Source organism: Sebastes umbrosus, chromosome 21 (assembly GCF_015220745.1).
Source record: "Sebastes umbrosus isolate fSebUmb1 chromosome 21, fSebUmb1.pri, whole genome shotgun sequence".
Lineage (NCBI taxonomy): Eukaryota > Metazoa > Chordata > Actinopteri > Perciformes > Sebastidae > Sebastes > Sebastes umbrosus.
The window spans coordinates 24,856,686-24,882,615 of record NC_051289.1 but is presented as its reverse complement, the minus strand read 5'-3'; the positions used below and the strand labels follow the sequence as shown (position 1 = coordinate 24,882,615).

The window sequence follows — 25,930 nt, the reverse complement described above, 5'->3', positions numbered from 1 at the left end:
GGTGACCATGTATTCATTATGTGCAAGTTCTTCTTGTGTCAGATTAAAAATGGTTTCCCTGTATTCGATTACCTGTTTGATTAAAAGTGCCACTCTGCCCCCGTGGCCTGTTTGTCGCTCTTTTCTTAAAATATTAAAACCATCCTGTTTAAAAGGTGTTTCTTTCACGAGGAGAGTTTCATTAATGGAGGCTACTGTGACTTGTTTTTCAGTTAAACTTTGTTTCAGTTCACTTTTGTTTTTCCTTATTCCAGGGAACAAGACGTGACTGATGCCCATGCAGAACAGGACGCGACTGAAGCTCAGGCAGGACTAGATGTGGCTGCGGAGACGACCCATCCGGAACAGGTGATGGCTGCGGAGACGGCGACCCAGCTGGAACAGAAGATGGCGGCGTCGACCCAGTCGGAACAGAAGGCAGGAAACAAACAAAGGCAGGAAGTAAAACCACACAAGACACAGGAGGAGTGGATTTCAAAATAAAACAGGAAACACTGGAATGAATGAATATAAAAGAAAACCCAAATCACAATAACAGGACTAATAAACCACTAAAAGGATGAACATAAGATCTTACAAAAAGGAAAAAGTCCAATGTTCTCTGGCATAGTGCCAGACCATGACAACTGCACTAGTAAAGATTTAACAACCAGCAGTACATCAGGTCATCCTCATCACCACCAAAAAACTCATCGTGAGCATTTTATAGTTTGATGGCATGAGAGAAAATAATTTGTCACCCTGCTGGACCTGAAATGAAAACTAAAATTTTTAAAATCAGGTTTCATTTTAACTGGAGTTTAATTTCAAATCCAGTTCCATCATTTTAAATCAAGTTCAACTACATATGATGACACTTAATCTACAAAACAAAGTCAGTCAGAGAGAAACATTTTACTACAAACATTATTGTAAGGTTTTGAGGTGGTGGACATTTAGAACCAAGATGAAGGCCAGCAGGACTGAGGTCCACAGCGTGGTGGAAAAATGAGCAGCAACAGACCAACCAGGATGTTTCCAGAGCTCAGGTTTTTACTTAGACTACAGAAACGTTACAAAAATCACAAAACTCTCCTCAATAGTTAGCAGGCAGCTGGACAACAAAACTGGGTAACACAGGTAGCAGATTCCAGGATTGAGGTGACACTTAACCTGATTCCCCCTCTCTCACACACCACACTGCTTTTCCCACCTGGTTGATCTAGCTGAGGTCCATACCAACAATGAAGGGCAAATACCCACTCCCACAATCAATTTAACTTGTACAATATAACCGTAATATTTACATAAACAACAAACAAATGATTACATAATACAGATTGAATAATATGCATGATAAATGGAAGAAGTATCAAAAGAAAGCCAATTTAAACAACCACTCTAGCCCACTCCCCCCTATCTTCCCTGGCACTTGGTTCAGCCCAACAAGCTAAATGAACCAAGGCCTATGGAAAGGAGGCTGGGTCACGGGCGGATTTGGGTCTTGGGTTATGGGGTATAACTCATGCGCAGTGTAACTGAAGCTGCGGTCGTACGTTGCAATTGGCTCAATTTTGGCGAGTGCAGGTGAGATTTTACTGCGCATGTGTTATACCCCTGGAGATATGACGCGTGACCCAGCCTCCTTTCCATAGGCCTTGACTGAAACCAGCTGGAGACTTGTGGCTGAAGTTTCAGGTGTGCTCCCTGAAAACACTTCCCTGAAGTCGGCCTCAAAGAGAGAGTTCTTAGAGGACTTCCAAAAAATAAAAGCATAACATAATTACCTGAACTTCATGTATTAGTCTGTTTTTTCGTGAACTTAACACAGTCTATTCACACGTGTGAATTTTTCCATCTTAGTGAGGGGGGGGGGGGGGGGGGGGGGGTTGCAGCTCCCTCACAATTATATACTAAATAAAATATGAAGGGGTTGACTTTCCACCAAAATCCAGACATAATCTGTTTGTAGTCAGTTGAGAAACTTCACTGAAGCCTTGATTGAATTCAGGTTTTATCTAATTCTTTCTGTTTGTTACAAGCAAATATTTATTTTTATAATATGAGAAACGGCTGGTATTGGGTTTAGAAAGGTAACTTTATCAACTTCCACTGTTATTTAGAAATATGTGGAAATAAACAGCGAAACTCCATCGTTCCACAGGGTGGAGCTGCGACACAAAGCAGAGCACAGAGATCTATTTAAATGTGTTAACCTACAGTTATGTTGTCATAAACTGAACTATTCTGCAGAGGCACTTTGGGTTCAGAATATATGAATGAATAAAGAAGACAAAATAAGATGCAGGTCCAGGTGGTGAACCTCTGTGGATCATCAGGACATGGCTGATCCTCTCAACACATCCACTTTTTTGATCACTCACTCTGACTTAGACCTCCACTACGGCTTCCATCTGATGATAGAAGAAGAGAACAGAAGTCATGAATCAGTGTTTACAGAGACTCCCTTCATCAGCTGTCACTTACTGATGCAGCACACAGTTCATTTATAAAACTATCATCGGCAGAACCAACCTCCATATCTCCACTCACTACTCAATATCTCCAACAGTAACCGCAATTTATCTTGTAGCAAATTCATCAGTATGGGTACGAGTTACAAAAGACACTAAACCTCCACACCCTCATCCCGTTACCCTCCTTTAAGAACTCATTACAAGAGATAGTTTCTGATCACTGTCCTGATTCTAAATTTGCCTCTCTGCAACACATATATATATTGTTATATATACTGTATATATTGTGATGTTTTAATGTTGTCTAATGTTTTATTGCCCTTATCGTACTTATGTTCTATGATCTAATATCGTGTATGGCCTTGCCTTCTGTCGCTGCCTCTTGGCCAGGTCGTCATTGTAAATGAGAATTGGTTCTCAGTTGACTTATCTGGTTAAATAAAGGTAAAATAAAGATAGAAATAAAACATCAGTACAAAGAGCAACAGGGACTTCAGTCTGTGTAGCGTAGCCAGCTTCCTTTCAGCTCTTATGTTAACGTATTGGAGTGAACACACTGAGCTCAGCACTCATAGACCTGCAGAGACTTTAGACATCAAGTCTGTAGATTTCACTGAAGTACACAGTGGAAATAAACTGCTTAGAGTCCTGAACGCATCATTACTGCAGAATCAGAGAAATATTCACTGCTCACTTTAATGATGGATTTACTGCTGTTAGGGTTAAAAAAATGTTAAAAAACAGTGACAAATGATTACTGGACTTCGGCAGAGGTTCTGGGGTCTCATTTATAAAACAGTGCGTAGGATCCATACTAAAAACTGTACGTGCGCACAAAAGCCGAAAATGGCGTACGCCAAAAAAAAATCGGATTTATAAACCGTGCGTACGCACACCTGCACGCAATGTTCCCTTTATAAATCACACTCCAACTGGAAATGTGCGCACGTGAATCCGCCTCATATTCCGCCCACTACACGCCCACTTTCAACCATAAATGGTCAATGCAAAGCACCTCATGAATGTTTCTGCATGTGAATGAGCCTGTTGATCAGTGGGATCTTTACGGTGAATCACGGCGACTCCCGAGAGGAAGACAGAGAAAAGGAGTTTTTCTGACACAGAGATGGAGGTGCTTGTAGGTGAAGAGGACTCTGAACACTCGTTCCCTCCTGATTCTGTCATTCACCTCACGTAGTCCTCACAGTGACGGTATATCCACCAGCACCATGCAGCATGTTCCGAGTCTCACCGCTTTGTTTATATGTTTACAGCAATCAGACTGATCCATTCACTTAAAATGATCAAGACAATCAGTAATATCCCCCACCTGAATATCATTAGAAGGAAGTTAAAAGGAAGTTTGACAGGTGTACACTATTTATATTTATTTATTTATTTATTTAAGTTGTTATGGCGAACATGTCCTGCATTATGATTAGGACTGATAATGATAATGAAGATATGGAACGATTGTGTGACAGCTGTCACTGGCTTCATTTACACACTTTGTTAATTTACACAATCCATACTGGTGAAGATGTGCCGGGTGGAGGTGACTGGAGGAGGCAGAGTGGCGCACCGCGGTGGCGCACTGGAGACAGTCTGATAGTTGCATCGGATAGCTGTTTTCATTTTGTCTATTTATACTGTATCTGTCCCTATCTAATAAACCATAAATAAATTAATAAGTCATGTCATCACTGCAGCGATTTTACACAACAACTTTATGAAAACTAATATGGTACTTGGTGATATCTGCACACTATTAGAAGATCTTATTAAAACTATTGGCGCTCTGTTCTGCCATTCTTTAATGCTAATTGATATAATCTTGGATTTCTACAACCGATGATGATGATTTCATCAGCTGCTCCACAGCTGACTGCGACTCTCGGTAGTCCGGTCCTCTCCTCTGCCTCTGGAGGTGGAGGGAACGTGATGGTGACAGAGCGCTGATGAGATATTGAGCGGAATTTGATTTGAGATTTGAGTTGGCTGATATATTTTACATTTGTAAGGTGCTTATGGAATAGTTATGGCTCACTAGCACAAAGAACACTGCTGTTTTAAATGTTTATGATACAGTGGATATAAGTATGAAGTGAAGTTAAATGTGTGAGAGGCATCTTTATACGTATAATGACATTTAATGTCTACAGTCCGGCTTCAATTCACCACCTCACCGTCTGCGTCTCCAGTTTCCTCTACCTCGGTGCCTCCATAATGTGCGTACGCACGGGTCAAAGTTTCCGTACCGGTGTGCACATTCTCCCGTCAAGTTTGTTTTTATAGATCACAACTATTGCGTGGGAAGTGGCGTACGCACATTTCAGGCCCCGTTTTGTGCGTACGCAATGGTTATAAATGAGACCCCAGGTCTGTAGAAAGACCACATCAGGGTTACTAAATGTAACCATGGTTCTATGAAATAAGAGCCAGTGATTTGAGGCTTCAGTCAGACTGATCTCAGAGCTGTGCAGAGATAAACTGATCAATGAGAGAACTAAGACTTTCTGATCAGATTTGATGGTACGACAGTTTGATGGATGAGGACCACTGTCTCTTTACATGTTGTGATGCTGTCAGCTGTAATCCAGCTTTATTTCCTGGAGCCATGAACACAACAACAACATCTTCTTCACATCAACTCTAACACATGATCACAACAAGCTTCTGGCTGATCTGATTGGCTGACTGTTCTCTCTCTCTGTGTGTGTCACCGTTCTCCTCTCACAGCTTAACTGAGGAAACACATCACAACAATACCGACTCCGACCCTCTACTGACCTCAGAGTCTCCAGTCTACATTGTGGACTCTCCACAAGATCAGACAGCTGCTTCACATCTGAATCCTTCAGGTGGTTGTCTCTCAGCTGCAGCTCTCTCAGATGGGAGGGGTTGGACTTCAGAGCTGAGGCCAGAGAAGCACAGTTGATCTCTGACAACCTGCAGCCACTCAATCTGAATAAAGAATAAATGATGAAGATAAAAATCACTTTATAATCCAATCATATGGAAGTTTTTATTGGACGTTATTAGTTGAAATCCACAGAAGACAATCCACAAAAGTGTACCATGATTTCCAAATATTTTACTATCCACAAACATGTATTTTTGTATTTTTGTTGTGTAAAGTCACATCCACAAAAATAAAGGGTGATTTGCAAATACGCATAACTAACTCTGTAAATACGTATTTTAATTCCACATAAAAATGTTATAGGTTTACATGTAAAGTGATATATATGCATTTAAGCATCCATTTCTACACGTGGAATGATATTTGCGCATTTGCAGATCGCTTCCTGTGGATTTATGGAACACGTAACATTTGTAACTTTCCTCCTTTTTGTTTACGGAATTTTGTCCGATCGGTACCGCAGCAGATCTGTAGATAATAGTTGTAATCCACAGAAGAAAATTCACAAATATGTACCATGATCTACAAATATTTCACTACCCACAAACGTATTTTCGTATTTGTGTTGTGTAAAGTCACATCCGCAAAAATACAGGGCGATTTTCAAATAAGCATAACTTACCTTGTAAATACATATTTTAATTCCACATAAAAATGTTATAGGTTTACATGTAGATGTATACATTTGTAGTGTGCAGAATTAAAAAGTAGCTCAGTCTATTAAAGTGCACTGTGTGCATTAACTGAATGGAAGTTTTTATTGGACTTTATTAGTTGTAATCCACAGAAGACAATCCACAAATATGTACCATGATTTCCAAATATTTTACTATCCACAAACATGTATTTTTGTATTTGTGTTGTGTAAAGTCACATCCACAAAAATAAAGGGTGATTTGCAAATACGCATAACTTACTCTGTAAATACGTATTTTAATTCCACATAAAAATGTTATAGGTTTACATCTAAAGTGATATATATGCATTTAAGCATCCATTTCTACACGTGAAATGATATTTGTGCATTTGCAGATCGCTTCCTGTGCATTTATGGGCCACGTGACATTTGCAACTTCCTTCCTGTGAGGTTACGTCATTTTGTCCAATTCGTAGCGCATCAGATCTATAGAAACAATCTGTAAGTAAGAGGTGCATTTACTAGCTCCACCAGAAAGTGGCAACATTCATTCATATTAGCTGACGGAACTACAGTCTAACGCTGCTGGCAGAAGGCTAACCCAATCCTAGATCACGACCGTTGCACCTCCAGAAGCCAGGCTGTTGGTTAGGTCTGGGTTAGGTGGTCAGACTGACTCTTCTTCTAGCCTTCTGCCAGCAGCATTAGACTGTAGTTCTGTCAGCTCATGTGAGGGAATGTCGCCACTTTCTGGTGGAGCAAGGAAATGCACCTCATACTTACAGATTGTTTCTACAGATCTGATGCGCTACGAATTTGACAAAATTACGTAACCCCACAGGAGGGAAGTTGCAAATGTCATGTGGCCCACAATTGCACTTGAAGCAATCTGCAAATGCACAACTATCACTCCACGTGTAGAAATGGATGCATAAATGCGTATATATCACTTTACATGTAAATCTATAATGTTTTTATGTGGAATTAAAATACGTATTTACAGAGTAAGTTATGTGTATTTGCAAATCACCTTTTATTTTTGTGGATGTGACTTTACACAACACAAATACAAAAATACATAGTAAAATATTTAGAAATCATGGTACACATTTGTGGATTGTCTTCTGTGGATTACAACTAATAAAGTCCAATAAAAACTTCCATTCAGTTAATGCACACAGTGCACTTTTATTAGACTGAGCTACTTTTTAATTTGCACACTACAAACAGCTCTACTCTGCACCCTTTATAGACTGGTTTTACTGTATCCTACAAATAATGTACAGCTTTATTCTGCACTTTAGTCTATTTTTAAAAAACTTCTCTACCTCAGTTCTTATCCCGCATTATATTCCATATTTGACATTTCTTAATATCTATATCTCCTATATTTTATTATCCAGCACTATACCACTTTATCTATCTAACTATACAATCAGATGTGTTCAGGTTTTAAATGTGTAGCTCAACATTACTATGTCCTAGTCAATGATCTTTTCCCTGAAATGAGTATCCCTTACTTAGATATCATTTGTGTAATATGTTGAAACAAACCAGAAAAATATTTCTATTTCATGAAGTAAACTTGATCAATGTAAAACAGATGTTAGTTCAGAGGATCTTCTGTATCCAGATGTGACCATTTACCAACAATGATAAACATTAATTTACTTTAACAACTAACAGTGGACATTTTCTACAGTTTTTTAAGAAACACAAGTCTTTTGTGACTTCAGACTAAATTTAGTTCAAGAAACATGAAAATATGAAGAAAGGACATTAACAACTTTATGGATGCAAGTAATGTTTGTACATAAATCAGGTTTAATTGGTAATTAAACACATAAGATCTATAATAGTAACAGAGAGTCAGTGAACTGAAAAACTGAAAAAATGGTGTCTGACCTCAGAGTCTCCAGTCTACAGTGTGGACTCTCCAGAAAACCACACAGTAGCTTCACTCCTGAATCCTTCAGGTAGTTTCCACTCAGCTTCAGCTCTCTTAGATGGGAGGGGTTGGACCTCAGAGCTGAGACCAGAGAAGCACAGCTGATCTCTGACAAACTGCAGCCTCTCAATCTGAATAAAGAATAAATGATGAAGATAAAAATCACTTCATAATCATATCAGATGTGTTCAGGTTTTAAATTTGCTGCTCAAGATTACTATGTCCTAATCAATGAGCTTTTCCCTAAAATGAGTAGAGTGACTTTGTCATTGTGTTATTGTGGATCATCAAATGTCAGCCTTCTACAGACATCATCCAAATGTCACCACAACATTCATACCCCTATTCATGTCAACACATCAATAACATGCTGCTGATCTCTGTAAAGTCTGGAACTAGAGGATCGATATTATATGATCCTTTAAACAGCTGCATTTGGTGTGTGTGCATGCGTGCAAAGTTCCAAGAGCACCACTTGCTTTGAACAGTCGGATGTTAAGACCAAGTCTGGCCTGGGTGTCGTTCTCGCAATGTGCTCCAGAAACTTCAGCTGTCTCCCAAGGTCCACTTTCAGCTGCTAGTCACAAGCTGAGGATAGCAGCCCAGTTAAGGTCTTTCGCTCTGCCGGAGGTTTCTCCTCTGCCCTGATGAAGGCGATGTTGTGCCTTGCTGGGAGCTGATGTTTGCTCTGTCGGATTCCAGTGCAGATGGTGTCGACTACTGCCTTCAACGCCTGGTCATGGTGCCATGTGTACCTCCCCTCTCCCAGGGCTTTCGGGCAGCAGCTTAGGATGTGCTCCAGGGAACCTCTTGCCAGGCACAGCGGGCATGCTGGCATATCTACAAGACCCCAACAATGCAGGTTGGATGGGCTTGGGAGGACATCATACACCGACCGAATCAGAAATTTGAGTCTCGCTGGTTCTGACTTCCAAAGTTCTGTCCAGATGATCTTCCAGGCAGATGCATGGTCCCAGTTAGTCCAAGCTCCTTGCTGACGCATGGCCACCGTCCTACTGCGGCCTCCACCTCTGTCCCGATATCTACCTGAATCAGCCGCCGTCTCTCTCTCTGCCCTGAGCTTTATCGTAGCAAAGTCTTGTATGACTACCAAGCCCTGCTCGTCCGACTGCCAGAGAGCCTACCAAGATGCCATGTCTCAGCCTCGCTTCTGCCTGCTCGACTGCCTCCTGGGCCCGCCACTTCCTTCCAGTTTTCACTGTAATGCCTGCCGAGGAGACTCTGGTGTCAGATGAGTCTCTGTAAAGTATCACCTCCCTCGCTCTGGTGACCTTAAACTCCTCTGTCAGGCCGGTGAAGGGAAGCTGCAGCTTGTTGGTGTGCCCATAAAGTGCAATTCTGCTAAGGCTCTTTGGCTGGCCCAGCCACCTACAAAGGAACTGGCTGATGTTTCGCTCGAAGCCCTCCACAGTGGTTATTGGGACTTCGTATATCAGCAGTGGCCAAAGGAGTCTTGGCTGGATACCGTGTTGATAGATCCATGCCTTGAACTTCCCTGGGAGTCCTGACTTGTCCACTGCTGACAGCCATGTCTTCAGTTCCATCTGTGTTGACTGGACCGCCGCCATGTCTCTCTGGATTTGGCTGGCTTGAAGGCCATTCTCTACCACGTAATGAGCCTCTCCAGTCCGCGAAGTAGCCAGCGGCATCTTGTCACTGATGTTTCTGTGACCGTCAGATCGTCCATGAAGGCTCGAATCTGAGGTTGGCGAATGCCAAATCTGGACAGGGGCCCCCTACATTCCCCTTCTGCTGTCTTGACGAGCATGTTCATCGCCAGGGCGAACAACACCACTGATATAGTGAAACCAGTAGTGATGCCTTTCTGTAGGCGAAGCCATGCAGATGTTATTGTCCCAGAGGTGAATCTCAAACTGAAACTGCCGTAGTAGTCCCGAATGAGTATGTTTGTACATAAATCAGGTTCAATTGTTACGTAAACATATAAGATCTATAACAGCAACAGAGAGTCAGTGAACTGACCTCAGAGTCTCCAGTCTACAGTGTGGACTCTCCAGAAAACCACACAGGAGCTTCACTCCTGAATCATACAGGTTGTTGGTACTCAGCTCCAGCTCTCTCAGATGGGAGGGGTTGGACTTCAGAGCTGAGGCCAGAGAAGCACAGCTGATCTCTGACAAACTGATGTACATCAATCTGAATAAAGAACAAATTATGTGAGTTTAGAAGACAACGTTCCTGCTTGAAATCATTCAATGTTTAATAATGTGTTCAGAGCTGAAGAAGGTTTAGAATGTAGAAGTTTAGAAAATGTAAACTCCAAACACCTGAAGCCAACAGGATGCAGGTTAAAAACTGTAAAATACAAAAAGTGAAACAGAGCTCTCATTAATATTAATGACAACGTGCTGCTACTTCAATAAAGACGTAGTGACTTCACCTCTTAAACTCTGACAGCTCCACCAGTGGATCCATCTATACAAACTAATGTTGAGCAGCCAAACACAAATAAAAACCACAGAAATTGATTGAAGATTCAACTGAAGATCTCAAAGTTTCTAAAGATGCCACATATGTCAGGATGGATTTTCGGGGAAAGGAAAGAAAATCAGGCAACAAAAAAATCAGCAAAAGTACATCTGCGTCTTACACAACGTGGGCGCAGGGCATGAAAATGACAACTGTGTTGGTCTGAAACGCTGATAGGGCCTTCAGTGTGGATCAGTATAATATCAGCTTTATGTGTGCAGTTTAGTGTCACCAAAACTTTCACATCATATTAATCTAAGTATAGAAGTAAAAATGGTGTCTGACCCCAGAGTCTCCAGTCTACAATGTGGACTCTCCAGAAAACCACACAGGAGCTTCACATCTGAATCCTTCAGGTTGTTTGCACTCAGCTCCAGCTCTCTCAGATGGGAGGGGTTGGACTTCAGAGCTGAGGCCAGAGAAGCACAGCTGATCTCTGACAAACTGCAGCCCCTCAAGCTGAATAAAGAATAAATGATGAAGATAAAAATCACTTTATAATCCAATCAGATGTGTTCAGGTTTTAAATTTGTAGCTCAACATTACTATGTCCTAATCAATGATCTTTTCCATAAAATGAGTAGAGTGACTTTGTCATTGTGTTATTGTGGATCATCATAATGTTAGCCTTCTACAGACATCATCCAAATGTCACCACAACATTCACACACCTATTCATGTCAACACACATCAACAACATGCTGCTGATCTCTGTCAAGTCTGGAATTAGAGGCTCAATATCAAATCAGACTTGTTGGACTTCATTATTTAATTTATTACATGGCCTTCTTCTCAGTGTATCTTGTAGCTTAGTAGGTTTATGTCATTTACAGGAAAGGTCCACATTTGTTAAAGTGTGTCTATAAACAACAGCCACATGTCATGTGTACATTAAAAGAGTTATTGGTGGCAGTAATCATTCCTCCTGTGAAGTGGTCCCTTCATAACACAACTACACTGTAAGAAAATACTTCATAAGGTCAATTGAAACTAATATGAAGATTCAGCAGTCTGAGTCCGACAAATCAAGTGGATGTTTACTAGGGCTGGGACGATTCAACTATCTCCTGCTTCAATACTATTACGATTTTATATGTATTCTGATTTATTGTTTGATTTATTGTTTGATTTTTAAGTATTGTGATTCGATATTGCAATTTATGTGTTTTTTGTTCACTTTTTTAACACTAGACCATGGGATAAAGTTGAATCATACACTTCTAGGGACTTTTACTTTGGAAAATAACTAAATGAATCCAGTAAAAATTTTGATTTTCAGCATGTATGTAGTCAGAGATGTCCTGAAGTCAAATATATCAGGATCATTGTAAGGAATTATTTATTAATTTTTTTATCCAGCAACCCAAAAATCAAAGCATAAAGACATATCCCTCACAAATTAGTGGTATTTTCTTTTTAATTTATAAGGGACATGTAATGTTTTATACTTCTGGTGAATATAATCCAATCAATCTTTTTTCCATATATGTATACAGTTCCCTTTGTTAACACCTTATTTTGAAAAGCAGATGTAGTCCCACGTGTCTACTTCCTCAAATTTCTCCAAAGCGGTCTCTAGCTCTCCCGTCAGCTCCGTTCTCTATATACATCCATGGCCAGCTCCATCGGGGCTGTTTGAATGCATTTAACATAAATGTCAGTATATGGGTGCTCTACAGTTGTAGCGTTGGCCCATTTGACCACGGAGATGAGAGTGACGACCGCACGTTACCGCGATACGATAACGTTTCCTGTCCGTGACAGAGTTAGCATGCAGCTTTAGCCGTGATGTCTAGCTCTGCATATCCTGCAATGTGTGAAACCCAAAGTGTTTCCATCCTTTACTGGATTTGTAGTGTTTACCACACTGGATTTAACATGGGAGGGTGCAGGTCGTATCCACGCAGACCCTCCAACGTTTTATACTTTCTGAGGTTTGATTTGGTTGACGGATACGGAACGGATATGACGTCACGTTACTCACACTACAACAATAAAAGCTGTAACTTCCTTCTACCTCCACATAGACTCAAATGGAGCAAATATATCGATTCTGTCATTAAAACATCTATTTCAAAATCGTTAACAAAAAATTGCGATATATAGGTGGATAGATTTTATCCACCCCTAGTGTTTACCAAAGTTACAGATGGTTTATTACCAACTTCCCTCTTTGAGTTACTAATCCTCCTGAAGCTCAACAAGGAAACTGTCAAACACAACATTCTTACTGCATATATTGCTTGGCAATATATACATATTATATCGATATTGTGATATGAGACGAGATATCATCTTAGATTTTTGATATCGTAATATCGTGATGTCGTCTTTTCCTGGTTTTAAAGGCTACCTTACAGTAAAGTGATGTCATTTTCTGAACTTACCAGACTGTTCTAGCTGTTCTATTATTTGTTATTTACACTTAGTCGTGAGATCCACATTACTTATAATGATTTATCAAAAATCTCATTGTGTAAATATTTTGTGAAAGCACCAATGGTCAACCCTACAATATCGTCGCAATATCGATATCGAAGTATTTGTAAAAAATATAGTGATATTTGATTTTCTCCAAGTCACCTAGCCCTAATACATTTAACTCAGACTGCTGAAGCCTCCGATTATTTTAAGATCAACTTAACAGGTAATTTTACACAGAACAAGACTGGATTAAGTCCTCATCTCGTAACACTCAGGTTAGGATTGTTTCACAGACAGAAGGAATCATGACAGACATCAATAACTCTTTGAATGTACATGGACATGGAAGTATTGTATTCAGATAGACTTGAAAAAAAAAGTGAACCTGCAAAGATGTTTCTGATGCAGAATATTTATTTGGTTTTTGATCTAAATGTCTGTGGCTTCAAATAATTAGACAATACTGACATGAAAACAGAGCACAGTTAGATCTGCTGTCAAAAAGAACGTGGGAATAACTTAGACCCATAGAAACCTCTAATTAGATGGTGTCATTCATAATCATCATTTATGTGCCTTTAAGTTGGTGCAATACGTGTTTGTTGAAGAGTGCTGCCCCTTTAGACATGTTCAAATCGAGTGCTACAGGATTGAGTCCTAAAACCCAGAAATGAGTTAGCATTTTAGCACTTCCTGTTCCGTCGTCTGGAGGTCAATGGGTTTTTTGAATGGGTTTTTAGTTACATGCCTGAAATAAGGTCTGTAGTTAAAGGTCCAGTGTGTAGGATCTGGCGGTATCTAGCGATTGGGTGAGGAGATTGCAACCAACTGAAGCCTCTCCTGGATGCCAAGCATGTTGGAGAGCTACCTTGGCTTACGTGAAAACGTGAAAGTCCCTCTCTACAGCCATCTGGAGCAGAGCCAGTGTGTAGAGAGTGTGTGTACAAACTACATAAGCTACAGTCACTGAACTGACCTCAGAGTCTCCAGTCTACAGTTTTGACTCTCCAGTCCAGCAGACAGCAGCTTCACTCCTGAATCCTGCAGGTCGTTGTCACTCAGGTCCAGCTCTCTCAGATAGGAGGGGTTGGACTTCAGAGCTGAGGCCACAACTTCACAGTGAGTATCTGAGAGTCCACAGCAAGAAAGTCTGTCATGACACAAAAATGACACAATATGTTATTATGAAAGAGGACAGTTTATATTTACTTCATGCATTTGATGACTAAACGGTTTGATATATACTTATTTGATTAACATTTACTCTTCACATCAGTGGTTCAGCTAATCTTATCTTGCTGTTTGACACGAAACGCCTGCAGATTTTTAATCTTTGTTTTTCTTTAATGTTGCAGATGAAGAGAGATAAAATGTAGTTACCTTAGGTACCTGTAGGTATTTTTGGTATACCGGAGGACAAAGAGGGGGACTCGACCATAAAGTTTGTTGAGCAGCTGCTCGTAACCAAGGTCTCACTGCCACCTGACGTTAACCTACACATCCAGCAGACCCACAGAGCGCTAGCTCAGAAACCCAACCGCAACTCACCACCAAGGTCCATGGTTGTTAACTTTCTGGAATTTACCGTTAAGGACATGGTCCTGAAAAAAGCTTGGCAGAAGAAAATTGTCATGGAAGGACGACAGCTGATGTTTGATCACGACTATGCAACAGAAGTGGTTCAGAAACGTAAGGCATACAGCGGGATCAAGAAATTATTAAAGGACAAAGGGATCCGCTTTCAAACCCCCCTCTCCAAAATGAGAATTCACTGGGACTCCGGAGCGAAACTGTATGAGACCGCGCAAGACGCAGCCTACGACCTGAGGAAACGGGGATATACAGTGGAGCTACCGGGATCCATCACCATGGATACAGATGCAACGATGGAGCGGCTGCATCAGGCGCAACCATGGCAACGAGTCGGAGGAGGGAGAGCGGGCGGCAGCGCAGCCCGACGAGCAAAGGAGAGCCTGCAAGGATTTGAGCGGATCCCCCCACAGTAACCAATCCATGACAATGCAGGTATTATCAGACTTTTAGATCTCTCGGGGGATAAATAGTCCTACTAATTAACCTGCACCAGTTACCTCGCCTGGATTATACAGTCTTCTCTATCGGGGAACAATTGAACCATAAACAGTTGGACTGCTAGAATGTGTGAAATACTCCTTTTCACCACTAGTGAGGGGCCCTCTTCATGTGAGAGGAATTCCCCTCTTCCCACCAACGGGGACTCAGGGTGGTGCGACGTCATCATCCTCATTTGGAAGTCAAGACCTTCTGTTTCTTTTTTCTTTAGTGTTAATAGGCCAAATGTTGAGGTCTGTATTGTTTTCAGTTGTCAGGGCGCACATGAATGGACTATGAACAGGGACAATGCACAACAGTGTGAAAGTGGTATCACTCAATGTAAATGGTCTGAATAATGTCATTAAGAGAAATACGTTTTTTTCCAAGTTAAAAAAGAAAGTGCTCAAGTACTGTTTTTACAAGAAACAAGGCTGAATCAACAAGAACATGAGAAACTAAAAAAAATGGGTTACAGAAATATTTTTTACAGCTCCTATGAACCTAAGCACAAAAGGGGGGTAGCAATACTCATACCAAATTCTGTACAATTTGAAAGCTATAAAGAAGTAAGAGATAAAGACGGGAGATACGTTTTGGTTAAAGGGAAATTACAAAATGAGGTGGTAACTTTAGTTAATGTGTGGGACATGTTTTTCAGAGCCTTGTTTAATCTTATAGCACTAGAAGCTGAAGGTATCTTGATATGTGGAGGTGATTTTAATGTGATTTTGTGTCATAGTTTAGACACAACAAGTTCTCGTAAAGACAAAATGCATTTAACAAGGTTTATCAACACAACATTGCAGGAAATGGGAATGTTTGATGTTTGGAGGGAATTTCATCCCCTGGAAAGAGACTACACCCACCACTCAGTTCCTCATTCTATCTACTCCAGAATTGATTATTTTTTTATGAACATTAATGAAAGGTATAGAGTGGAGAGGAGTGTGATTGGGGTGGTGGATGTCTCAGACCATAGTCTAATTTCTGTGACAATTCGCCTAAACAAAAGAAAACAAAACCCTTTATGGAGGCTTAATGTTGGTATTTTGAATAATAAGACAGTAGTGGAACAGATAAGGACAGAGATCAAAAGATATATAGAAGAAAATAATAATGGTGAGGTGGATCCTGTCATAGTGTGGGATGCTTTAAAAGCAGTTATATGTGGAAAATTGATTGCTCTAATGACAGTACAGAAGAAGGCTCAAAAAGACAGATTTCAACAGCAGCTGGAAATCTTGAAGGAATTGGAAAAACAACATAAAGCATCACATGATCCAGTAGTTTTTCAACAAATTAAGAAGGTAAGGGGAGATTACATCAGATTACATCCTGAAAGTTGAGATAGAAAAGAGAGCTAGATTTATAAAGCAGACTTATTATGAATCAGGTCCCAAGGTAACTAGATTATTGGCAAGGTGTCTGCGTAAACAGCAGGCCTCTAACACAATTAACAAGATAAGAGAACCTCAGACCAACCAAATATTACATGAACCAGAGGAGATATTAAATGTGTTTGAGGAATACTATAAAAAGTTATACTCGAAACCTCCCCTAGCTGCTGAAAACACTATCAGAAATTTCCTCAACTCACTCGATTTGCCATCTATTGGCGAAATGCAGAATAACACTCTTACTTCAGAAATAAAAAGTGAAGAAATACAAGATGCAATTAGTAGACTGAAGGCCAATAAATCTCCTGGTAGTAATGGGTTCCCATCTGAGTGGTACAGAATATTTAAAAATGAACTAACTCCTCTGCTTGTGTCTTCCTTTAACTGGACTCTGAGAGAGGGAAAGGCCCCCCCGTCATGGCGAGAAGCGATTATATCCCCCATACCCAAAGAAGGCAAGGATATAGAACAATGCAGCAACTTTAGACCAATTTCAGTTCTAAATGTTGATTATAAACTCTATACCTCAATACTATGTAAAAGATTTGAGACCTTTATACCGGATTTAGTTAATGAGGACCAAACCAGGTTCATTAAAGGGCGCCAGACCCAGGATAATATTAGAAGAACTCTCCACATTGTAGAACAAATGCAAAGTAAAGGCATTAGCGCGACCTTGATCAGCCGCAGAAAAGGCTTTTGATAGTGTCAGCTGGGCATTCTTATATTTGGTACTTGAAAGATTCGGGTTAAATAAACAATCAATCCAGAGCATTAGAACCATATATCAAGATCCGACTGCCAGAATCAAGGTAAATGGATATTTATCTAATAGAATAAAATTAGAAAGGGCCACCAGACAAGGCTGTTGTGTGAGCCCTACGCTCTTTGCCTTCTATATTGAACCTGTAGCGCAAGCAATCAGGCAAAATAAAGATCTGAAGGGGATAGAGATAGGAGACAAAGAACACATTATTGGCCTTTTCGCGTACGATATAATAATTTTTTTAGAGAATCCCATGAGAGGATTACCCCTGCTGATGAATGTTCTCAAGGTCTATGGTCACTACTCAGGATATAAAATCAATGTGGCAAAAACTCAAATCCTTACATTTAATTACTCTCCATCTCAACCAATTAGGGATACATACAACTTAAAATGGGACTATAAAACTATAAAATATCTAGGAGTGATTATAACCAAGAGACTTAGCAAACTGCATGAAGCCAACTACAGTGTTGTAGAACAAAATATTCAAAAAGATATACAGAGATGGTCAACTTTTCCCCTAGACCTCAGCTCTAGAATCCAGGTGGTTAAGATGAATATTGTACCAAGATTGCTGTATCTATTTCAGTCTTTACCAACAACGATACCAGAAAACAAATTCATCTCCTGGGATAAACAAATATCAAGGTTCATTTGGAATGGTAAAAAACCCAGAACAAGATATACAACACTCCAACTCCCTAAAGATAAAGGAGGAATGTCCTTACCAAACCTACAAGAATACTTCTATGCAGCACAGCTAAGGCCTCTAGCCTGTTGGTGCAACTCAGATTATGAAGCGAGATGGAAGGATATAGAGATGAAAGTTCAGGATCTACAAATTCCAGTTTTAGTAGGAAACAAAGAACGAACCAGAACTATAACACATTTAATGGATCCAATTACAAAATTTATACTAGAAATCTGGGATAAAATAATTAAAAAATATAAACTTGAAAGGGAAAGAAATATACTGAACTGGGTTGCATATGATCCAAAATTTAAACCAGGGGTATATGACCTAAGGTTCAAACAATGGACAGAGAAAGATATCACTGCTCTATGTACCATTCTCAAAGATAGGACATGTATGAGTTTTCAAGATTTAAAGGTGAAATTTGGTCTGGAAAGACAAGATTTATTTAGATACTTACAAATACGAGACTATTTTATGAAAGAGGTGAAAATCGATCCTAAAATCGATCTGAATGGTATTATTAAAATTATAGTGGATTCATATCACCAGGGCAGATCTCGTGTCATCTCAGTCTTCTACAAAGCCTTAGGGGAGAACAGAGGAAGCTCAACACTATATATAAAAAACAAATGGGAATCAGAGCTAAATATAGAAATTTCAGACGAAGAATAAAATGTGTATGACACAGTGTACCACTACTAGTTCACGAGTAAGGAGAGAATTTGGATGGAAGAATCTTACTAGGTTCTTCATAACACCACAAATCAAAAGCAGACATCTAAAGACCCAGCAACCATGTTGGAGGCTCTGTGGCAATCTGGAGGCCAACCATACCCATGTTTTCTGGGGCTGCACTAAACTAAAGCCTTTCTGGAATAATGTAAATGTAATTATTAATGACATTATGGGATATGCTATTCCAAACAATTGCGTTGTAATGTACCTAGGGAACATTGAAGAGGTTGCGCATGGAGCAGATAGATATCTGGCAAAAATTCTGCTTATAGCCAGCAAAAAAGCTATAACAAGAAACTGGTGTAAAGCGGAACCTCCAGGGAAAGATCGCTGGTTTGAGATTGTCCGTGATATTTTTTCAATGGAAAAACTGACGTACCAACTAAAATTGAAAAGCAATATCTTTGACAAAAACTGGGAAAAATGGATCATTTACATGGAACATGAAACATGAGACGTGTTGTTGGAGAATATATACATGTTTGGCTGCCCCTGACAACTGTTTTTGTTAAATGTTGTACTGTTTGTTGAACTCTGTATGGATGCTCATGAGGTTCAAACCAGAGCTGTAAAATAAAAATAAAAATAAAAGTTTAAAAAAAATAAAAAATAAAACTTTAGATTGATGTTGTTGTGCAACTGACATTACTTAATCAGTTCACTGACTTGATGAATATTCTCCACTTGTGCTACCAAATCACTGTTAGCATAGCATCAACATTACCCCACAATCGTCACTTGTGGCCACAGTGTGTGTGTGCGTGTGTGCAGCGCTCTGCTTTGAGGAAGCATTAGGATTGGGATCCCGCAGGAGCAGGAAGTTATAACTTTGATGTCGGTGGAGCAAGCGGTCAAAAAAACTGTAGTGATAACCAGAAGGATGGAGTCAACAAGTGAAGTAGAAAAGAAGATTAAAGCCAATAGCATTAGATTCACCATCTTTTCTGAATCTGCCCAAGCATCTCCTGTAATTCGGCAAACACATAATCCACCAAAGAGCACATGTTAAAGTATTATTTTACCGTGTGTCTCTGTAACATGTTAAAGTATTATTTTACCTTGTGTCTCTGTAAGGTGTTAAAGTATTATTTTACCGTGCGTCTCTGTAACGTGTTAAAGTAGTACTTTACCGTGTGTCTCTGTAAGGTGTTAAAGTATTATTTTACCTTGTGTCTCTGTAAGGTGTTAAAGTATTATTTTACCGTGCGTCTCTGTAACATGTTAAAGTATTACTTTACCGTGTGTCTCTGTAAGGTGTTAAAGTATTAATTTACCGTGCGTCGCTGTAAGGTGTTAAAGTATTATTTTACCGTGTGTCTCTGTAAGGTGTTAAAGTGTTATTTTACTGTGTGTCTCTGTAACATGTTTAAGTGTTATTTTACCGTGTGTCTCTGTAACGTGAATAGACGGAGAGGAAAAGCAGTCCAGTGAGAGTGACTCTTCTCTCTCTTCACACCACTTCAGCTCTTTCTACAGTTACTGTGGTGTCTACCTGATTTTAGCAGCTTTTCTTTCATCAACTTCTTACAGAACTTCATTTGAATTTATTATTGTTTTCTGGGTTTTTGTTTTGGAAGCATGTCATCGTCATCTGTGCTGCAGTACCACTGTCCACCTAAACTGTTACTGATGCACCGACGGAGGCGTTTGTTTCAGTATATAGGCAGGGTATCTTATCGAAGTCCAAATTTTGGTGTCGTGATGACACTATCATCCACTCAACTTCACGGAAAGACATGCACTTCTCCCAAGAACGTGCATTGTCGAATTTGGTGCAATTTTGACGCTCAACACGTTCAATATTATTAAACTTTGAATAAACGAGCGACCAGCGCTCTGTGCAGGGGCTTCAGAGCTCTGCAGACTGAGTCCAGCATGTCGTCCACAGCGGGCAGACCGCGGCTCATTGACTGAAGTTCACTTTACAAACCAAGCTCTTCTATTGTATTTCCCCGGTGTCAGACTTGATACTAACAAATAACACTAATGACGTTACCTCCAGGAAAATACCTGCGATAATGAAATCCATGCTCTACTTTATATCCGCGGTGGTTATGTCAAAGCAAGCAACTAATACACCTATTTGGAAATTACCTCCGCTAAGTGTATTTCACCGGTGTTCCTAACCGTGAGTAGCCGTGACGCAACTATGTTATGGAAGGTGTATTGCTCAGGACCCAAGGAAGCACAATTTCGAGTGTGAAGGTTGTTTGTACAAGTGGTTCCCGAGAAAGCTGCAAGCATTCGGCCCGTTCTGAACAGACATGCTCTGAACGGACTCTGCACTGTCTGGATTAAATTAGAAGAAGCAGAAACGAGAAAACAACTCGCACCCCCGCCTCATCCTCCTCACCGCCGGGAGGCTGCTTCGCCGGGAGTAGAGTGTTCAGCAGCTCCAGGAGACGTACCCCCAATTAGCAGTTATCTCAAATTCAGCCAGTGATCCCAGGACCTCCCCCAACTCCCTATCGGATCAGCAAACGTTCCTTTGCTGCCTTTACACCGGTTAGACCCAGCGCTCCACCAGCCAGCTGATCTTTTGTTTTTTTCATTTGTTTTACCAGGTTCACATGTCGTCTCCATCACCCCAAAAGATAAATAAGAAAAAACTTTAAAATGTTGTAATTATTACAAAATGAATTTATCTTAAATAAATAGAATAAGCGTTCATTCACTCGACAACTAGAAACACAACCAACTGAAACCTTTTTTACACTCAACATTCGAAACAGCTCAAGAACATCTGTGACAAAAAAACTGATATATTTATGTAATAAACACCTGGAACACTTGGGAATAATTTTATAGCATGTATATTTAAAGAACTAAACTACTAATCTACACTGATCTATAAAGTTAATCACATCTGGACTTACTGAGCTTTTCTGCAGTTCCTCACAGCTGGAATCAGTCTCCGTCGTCCCTTGTTTGTTGTGTTGTACTTCTTCAGGTCCAACTCATCCAGAACCTCCTCTGACATCTGCAGCATGTAGGCCAGAGCTGAGCAGTGGATCTCAGAGAGTTTCTTCTCTGATCTGTTCTCTGACTTCAGGAACTCTTGGATCTCCTGATGTACCGAGTGGTCGTTCATCTCTGTCAGACAGTGGAAGATGTTGATGCTTCTTTCAGGAGAGATATTATCTCTGTTCATCTCCTTCAGGTTGTTGATGGCTCTCTGGATGCTTCCTGAACTGCTCTTTGTCTGACCCAGCAGACCTCCTAAGAGTCTCTGGTTGGACTCCAGAGAGAGGCCATGAAGGAAGCGAACAAACAGGTCCAGGTGGCCACTTTTACTTTCAAGGGATTTCTCCATGGCTCTCTTCAGGAAGACATCCATAGATGGGCCACGACTATCATTGTTTCCAAAACACTTAGAGATGTTCTTGAGAGGAGACTTTGGGATTGACTCTCTGTGCTTGTAGTCTTCTCCCAGGAAGTCCTTCAGTACCTTTGTGTTGCTATTTGTGTAACAGTGGAACATGTAGACTGCAGCCAGAAACTCCTGAATGCTCAGGTGAACAAAGCAGTAGACTGTTTTCTGGAAGATCACACACTCTCTTTTGAAGATCTCTGTACAAACTCCTGAGTACACCGAGGCCTCTGTGACATCAAGACCACACCGCTCCAGGTCTTCTTGGTAGAACATGATGTTTCCTTTCTCCAGCTGTTCAAACGCCAGCCTCCCCAGCTTCAGAAGAACTTCCCTGTCAGCCTTAGTCAGCTCCTGTGGACTCGTCTCATGTCCCTCACCATACTTCTGCTTCTTGCTCTTTGTATGAACCAATAGGAAGTGTGAGTACAGGTCAGTCAGGGTCTTGGGCAGCTCTCCTCTCTGGTCTGTAGTCAACATGTGGTCCAGAACTGTAGCAGTGATCCAGCAGAAGACTGGAATTGGACACATGATGTGGAGACTCCTGGATGTCTTGATGTGTGAGATGATTCTGCTGGACTGCTCTTCATCACTGACTCTCCTCCTGAAGTACTCCTCCTTCTGGGCATCAGTGAAGCCTTGTACTTCTGTAACCCTGTCAACACATGCAGGAGGGATCTGATTGGCTGCTGCAGGGCGGGAAGTTATCCAGACGAGAGCTGAGGGAAGCAGATTCCCCTGGATGAGGTTTGTCAACAGCACGTTGACTGATGACTTCTGGGTGACATCAGACACAACCTCGTTGTTCTTGAAATCCAGTGAAAGTCTCCTTTCATCCAGGCCATCAAAGATGAACAGAACTTTACAGACAGCGAGCTTCTCTGCTGTGACCTTCTGTAATGTTGGATGGAAAACATGGAGCAGCATGAGAAGACTGTACTGCTCATCTCTGATCAAGTTCAGCTCCCTGAACGAAAGCAGAACCACCAGACTGACATCTTGGTTCTCCAAGCCCTCTGCCCAGTCCAGAGTGAACTTCTGTACTGAGAAGGTTTTTCCAATGCCAGCGACGCCATAGGTCAGAACGACTCTGATGTGTTCCTGTTGGTCAGGTAAGGCTTTAAAGATGTCCTGGCACTTGATTGGAGCGTCATGGAGGGTCTTCTTCTTGGAAGCTGTCTCAAGCTGCCTCACCTCATGTTGGGTATTAACCTCTTCACTCTGTACCTCTGTGATGTAGAGCTCAGTGTAGATCCTGTTGAGGAGGGTTTTACTTCCTGTTGCATCAGTTCCTTCAGTCACACATTCACATCTCTTTTTCAGACTGATCTTATGTTCATCTACAACCTCCTGCAGAACCCTATCTGCTGAAAGAGAGAGACAAGTTTCTCAAAGGAGAACAAAGTACAAGTGATGCAGAGCAGATATGTATGATGGAGAAGATCTTAACGGTCCTGTTTCCAGACATGAATACATCAGCAGACCGATCTACAGTCTTACTTTGTACAGTGCTGGTCTGACTGGCTGTCTGAGGTCCAGGTCTTGTTCTGGTCTCACTGGCTGTCTGAGGTCCAGGTCTTGTTCTGGTCTGACTGGCTGTCTGAGGTCCAGGTATTGTTCTGGATCTGGACATCAGCTCCTCCTTCTTCTCTCTGTGGAGACATTACTTTATTACTAAAATGATTTGCTGATTGTTGGTGAAGAATATCAAGACCTGGCCGATAACGTCTAGAAGCTCAGATGGTCACAGAGAAGAGTTCAAGTGTTGTTACTTTTCTGTTTGGATTCAGCATTCAGTCTGTGATGAAAATGTTCCTTTATTTTAACTCTCCTGCTTTAATAAACAAGAATTAGCTGTTTTTCCTGTCTGACTGTCTTATTGAACATTTAGTGATCTGACTGAAGTTTGTCTATTAAAGAGGAACAACGGCCATTTTTAAAACATTAATATCATTTTGGAGGCTAAATAACTTCAAAAACTATGTAACTATATAAAAATACTGCAACTTGCTCATGTACACACATATTGAGAGGACGCCCTGGTAAACCACAAAGTGGCAGCGTCATCACTGTAAACAGTGACTTCCTGTCAGTGGTGATATGAATGGAGTTCAGAATTTCAACAACATTTGCAATATAAATAAACATGCTGTTACTTTCTGAATTTATTTGATGTGTTAACAATAAACACTTATAAAACAGGGAAACTGTGTCAGACCTCTCTGACTTTAGTTTTCCAGTAGTTATAGTTTATGGAAGTGCTGTCCACTGGAACGGAGAGATCATGACAGGATTTGGGCAACAACTAGCTTGTAGTTTCCACAGTGATGAACACACCAGTAAGGTATCTGGACTATTCCCATCTGTGCTATACGTGGTCAACAACAGTCTAGTTAAGTATTTATGGAATTAGTTATAGCTAACGTTATTTACTAACTAGCTACCAATATGGTGGCTTTCATGGAAAACAATTGCATTAACTATAACTACTGGAAGACGAAAGAAGTCAGAGAGGTCTGACACAAGTATTTATTGTTGACACATAAAATAAATTCAGAAAGTGACAGCATGTTAATTTATATTGCAAATATTGTTGAAATTCTATACTCCATTCATATCACCACTGAGGTGACTGAACTGAGGTTAGAAGTGGTCTAAATATTGTGGTGACCAGCAGTCTAAGACACACATCATTAGGGGTGTAACGATTCATCTACTACATCGATGTATCGATTTATATTCCTACGATCCAACTACATCGATAGGTACTCTTCAAGTTGTCCTTCACGGGAGACGTATATCGATATAGAATCGATTGTATCGATATTAAGGATTTGCACCTTGTATTTAAGGACAACAAACGTTATATGAAAGTGTTTTTTAGCACTTTTATTAGTAAAGAAATGTTAAACGTTACTCCGGTTCACTCTCCAGACACAGCTCTGCCCTCTGCAGCGCGAGCACGCATCTATGGCGTGCATGCAGACGAACGGCACACTGGACTCCTCGCTCTATCACCCGGTAGCGGCGTGGAGGGAGACAGACATCGGTCAGCACGAGCTGCTGGCGCTGCGATGCAGAGGAGGGCTTCAGGTGCTATAAATACACTTAATGGGGGGGGGGGGGCTTCACCCACAGGTGCTTTCCCCGTGTGCTGTCGGTTCTTACTCAGAAAAAAATGACTTTCCTTTCCCCGTCATGATTTCTATGTGAACGCAGCATCAGCCTCACGTTTCCAGCTGGAGAGCAGACGGTCTGCGAGGCAAATTATCACGACGGTAGTAAAGTAAAAAAACAAAACAGAAATTCAACTAACGTTAGTCTGACATAGTTTTAAAATGTTTTCATGTATGAAAAGACCCCAAATGAACACTGTAGGTGGACTACTTGATTACTATCAGTGATCAAACAGCTTTGGACAGAATCATTCCTACAAACGCTGGTTAAATAATCTGCTATCAGCGGTTGATCTCTGTATTATTGATCTACCGTTTATATTGAAAATGAGGACAGAAGCAGCAGGTTATACCACTGTTCATTTAACTTGAATAGAAGTTGGTTTATTATATTTTGTGTTAAATATTGTACTGCCTTGTATCTTGAGAACTGAATCAGCGGGTCTTGCAGTTACACTTTTTATTATTTTCTAATAAAAGGTGTATGTATTTGCCATTAATTGTTGTCTACTTGTTTATATCCATAATTAATTTATACCTGATTCCTTTACAAGAAAAACTTTGAGGAATCCTGACCTGCTGTGTCTAGTGTCAGATATTTATTTCACAGTCACATCGATTTCAAATCATTGAATCGTATCGTATCGCTCTAGATGAGCCAAATATCCTCTTTGAATCGTAATGTATCATATCATATCGTATTGTATCGTTGTAAAAGCGTATCGTTACACCCCTACACAGCATGTAACACCGGAGTCCTTGGTGTTCCTTTTCATAATATCAATATGTTTTCTGCCACTTTCTACTGTCAACT

The 25,930-nt window shown here is 40.6% G+C and overlaps 1 protein-coding gene and 1 long non-coding RNA gene across 2 annotated transcripts in view; one reads left to right on the top strand and one right to left on the bottom strand.

Moving 5' to 3' along the window:
* Positions 1-1,323: 1,323 nt before the first annotated feature.
* Positions 1,324-25,930, bottom strand: part of LOC119480962 (protein NLRC3-like) — a 40,681-nt gene continuing 16,074 nt past the window's right edge. Inside the window, exons 7-12 of the mRNA XM_037757621.1 lie at positions 21,447-23,272; positions 13,876-14,049; positions 10,761-10,934; positions 9,969-10,142; positions 5,247-5,420; positions 1,324-2,386 (exon numbers count right to left, since the gene is read on the bottom strand). Of these exons, the coding sequence (XP_037613549.1) occupies positions 2,356-2,386; positions 5,247-5,420; positions 9,969-10,142; positions 10,761-10,934; positions 13,876-14,049; positions 21,447-23,272 (2,553 nt within the window). The 3' untranslated portion in view covers positions 1,324-2,355. The remainder of the gene's footprint in view (positions 2,387-5,246; positions 5,421-9,968; positions 10,143-10,760; positions 10,935-13,875; positions 14,050-21,446; positions 23,273-25,930) is intronic.
* LOC119480364 lies at positions 23,392-23,910 on the top strand. Its single transcript, XR_005204897.1, has 2 exons — positions 23,392-23,473; positions 23,510-23,910. It is a non-coding gene; the product is annotated as an uncharacterized LOC119480364 (long non-coding RNA).